At 39.4% G+C, this 13,129-nt stretch overlaps 1 protein-coding gene across 6 annotated transcripts in view; it reads right to left on the bottom strand.

The window, feature by feature from the left end:
• Positions 1-3,708: 3,708 nt before the first annotated feature.
• Positions 3,709-13,129, bottom strand: part of mctp1b (multiple C2 domains, transmembrane 1b) — a 45,795-nt gene continuing 36,374 nt past the window's right edge. For all 6 annotated transcript variants that reach the window (XM_049604251.1, XM_049604253.1, XM_049604254.1 and 3 more), the window contains 11 exons: positions 11,704-11,806; positions 11,506-11,608; positions 10,919-11,020; positions 10,729-10,803; positions 10,408-10,527; positions 9,782-9,892; positions 9,647-9,700; positions 9,441-9,550; positions 9,203-9,312; positions 9,026-9,123; positions 3,709-6,647 (listed from right to left, as the gene is read on the bottom strand). In XM_049604251.1, the coding sequence (XP_049460208.1) occupies positions 6,576-6,647; positions 9,026-9,123; positions 9,203-9,312; positions 9,441-9,550; positions 9,647-9,700; positions 9,782-9,892; positions 10,408-10,527; positions 10,729-10,803; positions 10,919-11,020; positions 11,506-11,608; positions 11,704-11,806 (1,058 nt within the window). In that variant the 3' untranslated portion in view covers positions 3,709-6,575. The remainder of the gene's footprint in view (positions 6,648-9,025; positions 9,124-9,202; positions 9,313-9,440; positions 9,551-9,646; positions 9,701-9,781; positions 9,893-10,407; positions 10,528-10,728; positions 10,804-10,918; positions 11,021-11,505; positions 11,609-11,703; positions 11,807-13,129) is intronic.

The following is a 13,129-nucleotide window of genomic DNA, read 5'->3' as shown; positions in this document are numbered from 1 at the left end:
AGTTTCAACCTAACCTCTTACATAATAACCTGCAAATGTGTCTGTGGTTTGCAGAAACATATAATGGCAACATTTACTCTGGTGATTGGTTGCGAGTTCCCCAAAGCACCCAACATGTGTTTACATGTAAGCATCAGTACTTATGATGGAAGGAGGGAGTCAGGTGACGTTCATTAGAGCCACAGAGAGAGAAGGACGGGGAGGACGGATGGATCCCACAGGCCCAGGGCTCAGGGGGCCTCTTAGACACTTTTTTCTTGTAGCCATGATGACCTCTGTAGTTTCACCATGCTTCACGATACTCAGCCACTGAGTCTGCAAAGTATTTGACTTGAATGAAATCCAGCGTTGTGGTGAAAACTCAAAGTGCTCCCAGGAGGCAGGAAACCTGACTGAGGTTTTATTTGATTACAACATCACAGAGGGTGATTAATATCCATTGTTGCATTACCGACTAGATGTTGTGTTCCTGCTTACAGTACATGATGCAATACAAAGTAAGACTTGATTCAAACACAATTATGCAGACTTCTCTGACAGTGACTCACACCATGTTGTCCCAAACTTTTTCTACCCACGCACACTAAAACTATCACCTGTCATAAACAACAACAACCAAAAAACTGTACTCAAAACATCAATACCAAGTAACTAAATAGAAACATAACTTCACCATAGCCCACCTACAATACACTATTTATAATACACGTAAATGTAATGTGTGATAACAAGACAAACATTTTAGCAAACATATTTGGAGTGTTGTTACATCCTCACTGGGAGATTATTAATGTAACCATGACGACAAACCCTCCTTAACCTTAGTGAAAGTCATTTTAACCCAAATCGGTGTTTCCTTAACTCACCATTGTACCTTAACTTAACTAGATATTAAACAAAGTGTTTTGTTACATCATAAAACAGACAGATGATGACAGTGACATCAGATCAGAAAACATTTCTATGTGTCATTCTAGAGGACAAATTTTGTACTTTATTTGGAGTTTTGTAACCAAATTGCCAAAATAAATGTTTGCATTGTGCGTTTCTGCACACCACAGACACACTGCATTTGCACTTTATTATGTAGCAGAAAACACTTGGTTACGGTTAAGAAAACATCATGTTTTGGCTTAAAATACCAGTTTTGGGGGAACAATTCACAAGAAAAAGCAGCCATGTCTTGACATAAAACAACCGCTTTTCAGGCCTAAAACAAAAAGCTGGAAAAACAGTGACAGGTCGTGAAATAGCACCCATGTTTGGTGCCTAAAAAGTTGCAGGAAACACAGCAATGACTCACTAAAACACAACATTTTTTGTTCCTCCATGTCCAGATGGCAAAGTCAGCTCATATGCTATGTCACTGTTCATATGACATCTGAAACATACAAATGTAATGCATTATTGATTCGCAGAAACGTACGTATGCCAGCTTTTTCTTCTGGAGACTGGGCTGCGTCATGGTTGGATCATGGAGGATCTTTACCACACCAGCAGGAGACTATTCCAGCATCTACACTCCAGAAGTCAAACACAGAGGACAGACAGTGACCTCTGACCTCTGTACATCCTCGTCTTTGTCTAGCACGCTATCCTCTGTCAATACATTTACAAACTTGCACTCCAGCATGTATAATCTCATACTATATTTTCTTCTCAGCATATAAAACATTTGAATCCTGAATCATCAGAATAAAAATCAGCCCCAAACTTCTCTCTGCTGCTCGGCTCTGTGAGCTGATGTAAAAATAACCAAAGCACATGACTCCCTCTGCTGGACGAAACTGTGCTTTACATCCTGCAGACTGATCATTACACACACACTACACACAAATGTTGGATTGACATGTTGTTTACAGTATTAATGTCTGTCTCTTTATTATATTCTGCTTCTCTTTGATGCTTCATTATCATATAGCTTTATGTTTTTATATTGCTTGCTTATTATACGGCTCTTTGTTGTTGTACAGTTCACTTATTTTATGTACTTATGTACTGTTTTCAATTTTATGTGTTCTACTGATGCTTCCTGTTTGCTGCTGTAACGTTCATCCCCGCTGTGGGATGAATAAAGGATTATATAATCTTATTTTATCTAATTGAGAGAATTACTAGTGATGGAAAAAAGTTCTTACATTATTTACTTAAGAAGAAGTAGTTATACTTCACTGTAAAATAAAATAAATTGACATAATTAAGAATAAATTAGACATTATGACAAAAATCAATAAAACAAATACTTGTAGATTCAGCGTGACTTACATATTCTGAATATATATTTATCTCTGATGTCCATCTAGAATATTCGTCCATAAATCACAGAAAAAAAAAGACGCTCCTTGTAGCTGCAGAACCTGCCTGAGAATTATCACGTTTTTAAGTTTTCTTCAGTATCACAGTAATTCAGTGACAGTTGTCTGTGAATTTATAGGTGAATTTCAAGCAGGAACTAGTGATAGATAATTCGGCATACTTTAAATGGAGTCAGTTTACCTCAATGTAAAGAAATATGGGCTAAAGAATAGTTGTAGCCCACCACTAACTGACTGGCTGCATGGCAGCATTACATACTTTCTGTTTACATCCCCCAAAGCATTATGGGAAGCGCAGAGCATGATTATCCCTCAAATAGAAGTAAAACCAAATCCGTTAATAGTGATGCTACTGATTGATAGTATTGATACACACAAGATAATATTTTTTTTCTTTAAACAATTCAAAGGCTCAGAATGTCTCACCAACATGGTTCTTATGTCCCTTAAACCCTGACACTCTCCTCTATTCAAATATACAGATATCTGCAGTGTTTTGAGAACCTTTGGACATGAAGACAAACCTTTTTCCTCAGTATCAGACTTCCTGAATTCCTGATGTGAGGCCATGTTTTATTAGACTGAATTTGAGAATTAAATTTGAAGAAGTTAAAGGTCCAGTGTAGGAGTCAGGGGGACACATTGGCAGTAGTGGAATAATAAGTATGTTTTCTTTAGTGTTTAATCACCTGAAAATAAGAAAAGTGTGTTTTTGTTACCTTAGATTGACTCGTTCATATCTACATGGGGAGCAGGTCCATGTTTATGGAGATCGCCATGTTGCACTGCCATGTTTCTACAGTAGCCCAGAACGGACAAACCATAGGGATGACACCTTATTGAATAGTTTCTTTTCATGTGTGTCGTATTGGTTGAACTGTATCAAGAGGGGCAGCCTTCTTTACCAGAATTTGGAGGATGGAGTGGATGAATCCTTCATGGACCAGCCTATCCCAAGATGCATTGTGCTGGTGACGATTATGTATTAAGTTAAGTTAACGAACAGTTGTTAGCTAGCTAAAGGTTAACTGTTGCCAACATTACTATTAGCTAAAAGCACACAACTTAAACAATCTTAATACCTTTACCTGAAAACGCTCCATCAGCCTGAAATATATCAAACAGCGGCGTCTCTGGTGTATTAAATAAAAAATATCATGGGTCCATGATTTAAGGCCAACTAACCTACTAGTTTATGCTTTCTTTTGTTAAGTGGAGCTGGTTGCTAGGTGACAGGAACGCCAATGGGTCGGGGCGAGAACAACTGGTGATGCAACCAGGAAATTCTCAGCTACTACTTTCTTACAGAAGTTTCTGCCACCAAAATATACTCTCCTAAATGAATAATATGAAACACAGAGAGCCACTTAGATCTGTGTAGAAATATATTTTCTCAGACAAACACTACACAGTCGTTACAGTCGGTGCTGACTTCATTACAGTCTCAGTAAATACTCAGACAGCAGCAAATACCCATGATGCAACAGGAAAACGAAAACAAGTTCATGTGCAAAATGACAGAAGAGATGATTCGGTGGTGGAGAGAAAAAGTCCTTTTACCTGGAGCTCAGGTGAATCTGGACGTCACATACAGCATAAGATGAACTTCACATTCAGTGTCCATAAATGCACTTTGCATATAGTTCATGTTCAGTCATGCAAAAACACTTTGACACATACGAAATGACAGTTTACACAGACATGCAGGAACTCACATCCCAAAACAGGAAATATTCCAGATTATAAACGGCAGAACAGTGACATTAATCAACACTGACTGTACACTCTAACGTTTGGATAGAAAACAGCAGCGAAAAAAAAAAAAAAGAAAAAAGAAAAATTGAAGTGATGAGATTGAGGCAAAAAATTAAATTCAAGGTTTAAAAAAAACTGCTGCAGGACAAAAAGTAGATATTTCTTTAAAAAAATACAGGATATGGAGATTTAAAATACCAACATGAAAACAAATTAAAGAAATAAAGATAAAAACAACACACATTATTATGTTTTTCCTTTTTCTGTTTGCATTAACTGTATCAGAATGAAAAACATTATAATATTCATTTGTCTTCATAAACGTAATGAACTCCAACATAGATCTGCCAACATAATATTACATACTCTTTATATTTGCATTAATGAGTTTTAAAAATATGATTATTTATTGGGACAATATGTAAACCAGCAAAGTGATTTTGAGTAAATGTGCAAACCACGTCAACTTTAAAGACCAAGGTGAAGGAAGTATTCAGATTTTTTATGATACCACACTGTATACGATTACAGGTACATTCCATATGAAAATATGTAAACGTATGTAAGTATTATTACAAAAATATACTTAAAATATCAAAAGTAAAAGTACTCAGTGCAGAGAAATGTCTCTTCTGATTGCTTTACTATTCAGCCCCTCTAGGATGTTTCAGCCAATCCCCCATGAATTGTGCATGACTGCGATTTTGTCCAATCACGGCAAATTTCCAGCATATTTGACCAGTCATGGTAGTTTTCCTTGAGTTTCATCAAATCATAGCAATTCTCTGCATAACGTCACTAAACTTACTTCCCTGTGTCTGGTTGTGAAGATGCAGACGTGTGCAACATGTCTCACATGTTCCAACATTTTTTTTTTTGGTAAATTTGAGGATATTTCCCACAGGCCTTCTTGAGGTATCACCTTGACCCCTTGACCACTAAATTCTGATCAGTTTGTCGTTGAGTTAAAATGCATGTTTGTGCCAAATTTAAGGAAATTCCCTCAAGGTGTTCTTGAGATATCTTGAAAATGAGATGGATGCAAGGTCATAGTGACCTTGACCATTGACCACCAAATTGTGATCAGTTCATTGTTAAGTTCAAGTGGATGTCTGTGCCAAATTTGAAGAAATTCCCTTGAGGTGTTAGATATCACGTTCACAGGAATTATGCAGATGCAAGGCAATGGTGACCTTGACCTTTGACCACCAAATTCTGATCAGTTCATTGTTAAGTTCAAGTGAACATTTGTGCCAAAATAGAAGAAATTCCCTCAAGGTGTTCTTTAGATATCCTGTTCACAAAAATTAGACGGATGCAAGGTCATAGACGACCTTTGACCACCAAATTCTGATCAGTTCATCATTGAGTACAAGTGGATGTTTGTGCCAAATTTGAGGAATTCCCCAGAGACCCTCTTGAGATATCGCATTCACGAGAGTAAGACAGACACAAAGTCAAAGTAACTTTGACCCTTGACCACTGAATTCTGATCAGTTCATCGTTGAGTTTAAGTGGATGTTTGTGCCAGATTTGAAGAAATTCCTTCAAGGTGTTCTTGAGATATCCAGTTAACAAATATTAGACGGATGCTAGGTCTTAATGACCTTTGATCACCTAATTCTAATCAGTTTATCGCTGAGTTCAAGTGGTAGTTTGTGCCGAATTTCAAGAAATTAATTCAAGGTGTTCTTGAGATATCCCATTCACAAAAATGAGACACATTCAAGGTCATAGTGACCTTGACCTTTGACCACTAAATTCTAATTAGTTTATCGCTGAGTTCAAATGGAAGTTTGTGCCGAACGTTCTCATGTTTATGAGAATGGGATAGACTGACACTCCTAAACTGAACTGAAAAAAAAGGTGGAATATCCCTTTAATTGCAAAATAATATTAAAGTAAACTATGTTAAAGAGTAAACACTTTGAGTTGCCGTGGCAGCATCTGCTTCCTACAGACTGAAGTCCAGTTGATGTTATTTTTTTAACTGAGCACATAAAGGAACAGTTCGTAAATTCGACATGCTAACTGCAGCGTGGATCTGACATGTTTCATACGAGGTATAATTTACTGAGTGTGTCTAAATACTGTCGTACATGGAGTAACAGTGGAAACATGCAACTTTATCTGTAAAGTAACATCAGACACTGACAAACACATCGAGCTCAAAACAGCACAAAAATGTTCAAAGAAATAAAAAAAGGATTCCATGCAACATCAGCACACCTTCATACATGCATACTGAGTGTGATATACACATTCATAACATACAGTATCACCACGTACACACACTCTGTGTGTGTGTGTGTGGAGTGTTTTAAAACAGATTAAAAAACATTACCAGCTTTTCTTTACAAGATTTAGAAAATAAACTTTTCCACAGTAACAAAACAGAAACAACTCAACTGTTACAATTTTTCATAATAATCCAAATATACAGAAAATATATAAATAACGTAGTTTACAGTGTTTACAGGAGAGAGGGCCGATGATGAGCGGCGGCTAGCTCAGGTTTGTCCTCCGGCGTTTGCTGGGACTTTGTCCAGGGTCCACCTTCAGCTCACGGTAATGCATCTGTCCGTCAAACACACAAACACACACACAGAGGCAGGTAAATACATTGATCGAACTCGGATGTCAGAACTGAACACTTTTTGTATAACAAACTCCAGACTTTAAAAGGCATTTTACACTGTAATGACTAAAGCTGACCAGTTTGGGGTTGGGCTGCACCACTGCAAAGTAAATTTGCTCATGGCAGCCATTTTGTTTGCTTAAGAATACTAACAAAGTGATCTCAAGACCCTCTGGCTGTGTACCAGGTATGCAGAAAATTGCCTTACTAGCTTCTTTGCATATGACGTATTCATTGGTGCACTGTCCAGATGGAGGGCAGGAAACTGGAGGCAAAAACAACCAACACTGAACAAATGTCTATGATTTGTGCTGTTCTTGGCAATTCCAATTGATCAAACTGGGAGAAAACTTTAAGTCCTGAAAACAGTAGGACGTAAAAGTAAATAAAAACTTCACTGAGAAACAGCGGCAGACGTAGCTCAGAAACCTCCAGCTTCAGTCTGAAGGAGCGGAGTCAGCTAACTTCAAACGCTAACGTTAAAGCATTGTGCTAAACATGCCTGCAGTTCAGTGGCAGCTGCTGGTCTTTCAAGGAGGGGAAGCTCATTTTCGGCCTATATCATGAAATCTGTCCGTTTATTTATACGTAAATTCTACCCTCTGGGGCTGCTGTGCGAGGCTAGTGTGACCACCTGTGAGTGCTTTGGGCCGGTGGAGCGGCTCACAGCAGCACCCGCTGCTCGTTGGGGACAGTAACTGCAGAGCGACAGAAGTCAGAGTCTCCAAACACGAGTGCGGTCTCCAATAACACCAGAAAAAGATGCTAGATTTGTCGCTAGTCATTTTTAACAAAGAAAAAGTCACTACGAGGATTGGAAAATTCTCCAGATCAACTCGGAACAACGAGACAATGAAACCCACTCTGAGCTTCCCCATTGAAGTCTTTGGACGCTGAGCTTCCACTGTTTAATGCACTGTGACGCTACGGGAATGAATGAGAAGAAAGTCGCGTCAGTGACCTGTGATAAGTAGCTGATTCTGAATAAAAGTTGAACGCGTTCTAGCGCATATTTAGTCAATGAAATGTAAACACAACAGTACATATTGGACCACTTATCTTTTGACATTTTAGGGGAAGCTGAGCTTCCCTTGCAGTCTTAGAGCAATCACCACTGCGGCAGTTGGATGCAATTACAGTGTGCTGTGACAACTTCTCTCTGTTTTTAGCCACGATCCAGATTTAAATGGCGTTCCAACAGCATTCTGGGAACAGTTGACCTAGTAGGTAGAAAACAGTAGCTAAAATGAGCTAATGTTAGCTAGTAATGTTAGCCTGACAACGATTCACCAGACATCTGGGAACGGTTAACCTATTAGATCGAAAATAGTAGCTAAAGTTAACTCGTAACATCAGCTTCCTGCCCTCCATCTGAATTTCGCGCTTCATAATAGTCATGTGAATACCAACAAGCTATCCTAAAAGCATTTTATGCTGTTGATGATGACAGATGACCAGTTTTGTTGTAGGAGACCAAAACTGTTTTTTGTACCAGACTGTAAACGTGTTCGTCTCCGCTGTAAAGTTGGGCATTTTAAAATAGGGATCTATGGAGATTAACTCACTCTTGGAGCCAGCCTCAAGTGGCCATTCGAGGAACTGCAGTATTTGGGACTTTGGCAATGGCTTCATTTTTTTAACCCCAGAGGCTGCCACTTGGTTTTGATGCTGCCTCGCTGCAACAACACTTCCTTGTGTGAAAATCCAGATCTGAACTGAACCCTTTACAGAGCTCCTGATGACGCCTCCCCCTGCAGTACTAATGCCGGACAGCTGGAGTCACAAGGACGTACGAGATCTCGCGAATTCACGCATAATCGTGCGAGATAACAAGATGTATATATGATATATTATACCGGTCATATATGATTTAATGGTTTTGCACCTCCATGATTAACATCTCCTCGTCCATGGTGTCAACGGGGTGAAATGACGTCTGAAAACCTCTGACCTGTTGACTTCAGGCTTGCCTCCGTCCATTATGTAGTTTTCCAGGTGTAGTGCAGGGAAATATGATCTGCTGTGAAGACTGTGTATTTTACTTTGAAAATTAACCAGATGTTTAATTTGGTTTCTGTGCACGACTTCCTGCCCTGCACGATCTGCTCTGTGCTGAACTGCTGTGTTGTGCTCCGGCGTCCGGCAAAAATAGAAGTCCTGCCTATCTGTTGTGGAGGGCTCTGGAGCGCCGCAGCTGTGACGTAGCCAGAATGCAGGACAGCTGCAGCCGGTGGAAACACACACATTGACTAGAATTGAAATGTATCGGCTCTGATACGCATCTGGTGGAATTTGGGGTTAGTCTGTTTGTACCCACCACTTGAACATCAGATGGAACTCTGGACAGGAAGTCCAGAAGCTCGTTGTTGTCAATCATGTACGGATCACGCAGCTTCTTGGTGAACTTATTCACACCTGCAAAAGAAAGGAAATCAGATTCAAGTATATACACTGCACATATTCTCTGTTTCTTTTTGAGTAAAAGCAGTCTCACCCCATGCCAACACAAGGTATCGAAGAGGAATGAGGTAGAGAAGAACTGTGGCCGAACATAAGGCAGCGATCGCCAACCAGCTCAGAAAAGGCACTGTCCAGTTAACGGTGCTGCGGGGGAACAACAGCAGAAACGTGTTGATAGAGTAATGTAACACGTCTCCTGCTGCCTTCATGAATCACAGTCAGTAACTATCTCTTTGCCAGTGACTTCCTGGAGTCTTTGCTGTGATACTCACTTCTTTATCCTCTCTCCATACGACGCCACCTCATCCAGAGCGCTCTGAACACTGATGAACACGTCCTGGATGGCGTACAGTTTATCTATGAAGCCCCTGTGCTCTGACTCCTGACAGGAACAAGGTGAAGATCCTTATTTCAGTACATTTAATACAATACTACACATGTAAGTGCAGCTTTATTTTTTATTGAATAACAACGCTACCTTGTCCTCCTTATCTTCTTCGTCATCTTCCCATTCAAACATGGCCTCCATGGACTGCAGCAGAAAATGAAGCATTTAAGAGTTTGAAAGAGAGACGTTCGTAACAGAGATAATCTGTCGTCTTTGTCTGCTCACCATGTCGGTTGTGTCTCTGCTCGAGGAGAAGAAGTAGTTCCAGACGAGCAGCAGCAGCAGAGCCAGCGGCAACATGTAGAGCTCAAAGTTCCACACCACCACCACAAACAGCTGGCGAGGAAATCCAGGAAAACATTGCACAACATACTCACTGACTGTAATTCAAGTAGCCTGAGAGAAAACTAGACTTCCGCAGATTTGAAAAATCTAGGCCATGACGGGAGACTTTGGCCAATCAGCTGTCAATCAGTTCAATCACTGCCCATGACCTGCAGTCAAACTGTCCGACGAGGCAACGCTGATCAGATTCTGTTACTGCATTCCTTATTTCTCACCTCAAATATTCGTGAGCTGGCTGCCATGTTGACAACACTCAAGCCAAAAGGAAGCACACGGTCACAAACTTTCTCATTCAACAGCTAAACAGTACACTAAAATAAAATCTCACTCCGCTTGCTTAAACCCAACCAACACTGAGTGCTAGCCAATCAGAGAGAGAGGAGGGCCGGTCATGTCTTCGCCATCCTAGGTAAAGAAATTTGGCCTCCCTGGCAACAAGACGTAAAATAAGGTGATGAGAAGCACCTGATTATGAGTGTGTGTGTGTGTGTGTGTGTGTGTCATACCACAAAGGAGATGATGCTCCTCTGTGCAGACTCCCACTCAAAGCAGCTGTTGATGTACGTCCCGTAGCTGATCAGGACCATGATGCACCTCTTCACACGGTTAAAGTTCTGCTGCAGCAACTGACAGACACAAAGTACAAAGTACAGGTTATTAGAATGAGTTATATTTAGGAATACTTCAAAATTAAGTCTGCTGATTTTCTATATTGAGCAGCTGAAACTATATGTTTGTGTGTTTAAAGATAGACATCTAAAGTAGGAACCAGTGGGCCACAGACAGGAAGTCAGACCAACAGTGAATAATCATGCACATAAACATACATGCTTGGAGACTTTAGGTTCTTCCTCGATGTATTTCTGCTCTGCGGGGACGACCGTTCTCAAAGCAGCTTTAACCTGAAGAGGAAAATACACGCACAGAGCAGGTCACGTGACTGAGACATTAGAGAACACGAGATAAATTCAGCACACAGTGCCACTTCTGTATAAATGAGCTCAGAGTGTCACTCACAGTGTTGAAGATGACATCAATCTCCAGGTAAATGACTCCTTTAGTTGGTCCTGTCAGCTCCTTATTTTTCAGCACGTAGCTCTTCTGCTCACCATTGCGGATCTAATGGAAACAAAAATATGGTTACAGTTTGGATTTGGGGGGATATATTGGCAGAAATGGAACATAATATAACAAGTATGTTTTCTTTACTGTATAACCACCTGAAAATAAGAATCAGGGAGCAGGAGTGATTCATAGGGAGTGTTTCTACCAGTTTATATCACCTGGTCTGTTTGTTTCTGAGAGGATGAGACCTCTGCGGATAATTAAACTCCAGGTAAAAACCTCCTAAGCAATGAATACTAGAGGAATTTTAACCATTAGAAATTTGAGCTGGATGCAATGTGCAGTCCTCACCACTAGATGCCACTAAATTCCCCTAAATCTTACACATCTTCAAATTTTAGATTTTTGGGGAACTTTTTTTTCCAGGAAACATGCAGATACTCAACAACTCTGCCCCCAGTTTACTTATTACCTTTAAAATCAGTATTAGGATTACTTTCATACACCCCAGATTTGTGTTTATTTTTTGTTCCACTCACATGTAATAAGGGGATGGCCACTTTTCCCAGGAAGTCAGCACTCCTGTCTCTGTCCTCGTCAAACACCGTCACCTCCAACACCGAGTGAATGTCTTTGACGTTACTGAGGAAAGAGAGAAATATGAGAGAAAGAGAGAAATACGATAAAATGCAGTATTTCTGTATTATGATCAAAAAGAAACAGAACTTATGACTCACAAGGTGAAGGCTTTGTTCCACTCTGGATTCAGGTTCTTGTAAACAGTATGAGTCTGTAGTCGGTCATTATTCAGCTCCAACACACAGAATGGGTCACTCTTACCTACAAAGACATTTACATTACATTACACAGCCGCTATATAATGTATAAAGTACAGTACAGGAGTATAAAGTTTGGTATGGGAGTATAAAGTACAGTACAGGAGTATAAAGTTTGGTACGGGAGTATAAAGTACAGTACAGGAGTATAAAGTTTGGTACGGGAGTATAAAGTATAGTACAGGAGTATAAAGAATGGTAAAGGAGTATAAAGTACAGTACAGGAGTATAAAGAATGGTAAGGTAGTATAAAGTACAGTACAGGAGTATAAAGTTTGGTACGGGAGTATAAAGTACAGTACAGGAATATAAAGAATGGTAAAGGAGTATAAAGTACAGTACAGGAGTATAAAGAATGGTAAAGGAGTATAAAGTACAGTACAGGAGTATAAAGTTTGGTACGGGAGTATAAAGTACAGTACAGGAGTATAAAGAATGGTAAAGGAGTATAAAGTACAGTACAGGAGTATAAAGAATGGTAAGGTAGTATAAAGTACAGTACAGGAGTATAAAGTTTGGTACGGGAGTATAAAGTACAGTACAGGAGTATAAAGAATGGTAAAGGAGTATAAAGTACAGTACAGGAGTATAAAGTTTTGGTAAGGAGTATAAAGTACAGTACAGGAGTATAAAGAATGGTAAAGGAGTATAAAGTACAGTACAGGAGTATAAAGAATGGTAAAGGAGTATAAAGTACAGTACAGGAGTATAAAGAATGGTAAGGGAGTATAAAGTACAGTACAGGAGTATAAAGTTTGGTACGGGAGTATAAAGTACAGTACAGGAGTATAAAGAATGGTAGTATAAAGTACAGTACAGGATTATAAAGAATGGTAACGGAGTATAAAGTACAGTACAGGAGTATAAAGTTTGGTACGGGAGTATAAAGTACAGTACAGGAGTATAAAGAATGGTAAGGGAGTATAAAGTACAGTACAGGAGTATAAAGAATGGTAAGGGAGTATAAAGTACAGTACAGGAGTATAAAGTTTGGTACGGGAGTATAAAGTACAGTACAGGAGTATAAAGAATGGTAAAGGAGTATAAAGTACAGTACAGGAGTATAAAGTTTGGTACGGGAGTATAAAGTACAGTACAGGAGTATAAAGAATGGTAAGGGAGTATAAAGTACAGTACAGGAGTATAAAGTTTGGTACGGGAGTATAAAGTACAGTACAGGAGTATAAAGAATGGTAAGGTAGTATAAAGTACAGTACAGGAGTATAAAGTTTGGTACGGGAGTATAAAGTACAGTACAGGAGTATAAAGAATGGTAAGGGAGTATAAAGTACAGTACAGGAGTATAAAGAATGGTAAAGGAGTATAA

The sequence above is a fragment of the Epinephelus fuscoguttatus genome, linkage group LG18, assembly GCF_011397635.1.
Source record: "Epinephelus fuscoguttatus linkage group LG18, E.fuscoguttatus.final_Chr_v1".
NCBI classification, from domain to species: domain Eukaryota; kingdom Metazoa; phylum Chordata; class Actinopteri; order Perciformes; family Serranidae; genus Epinephelus; species Epinephelus fuscoguttatus.
Note: the sequence above shows the minus strand (reverse complement) of the source record. Positions and strands in the feature narration are given on the sequence as shown.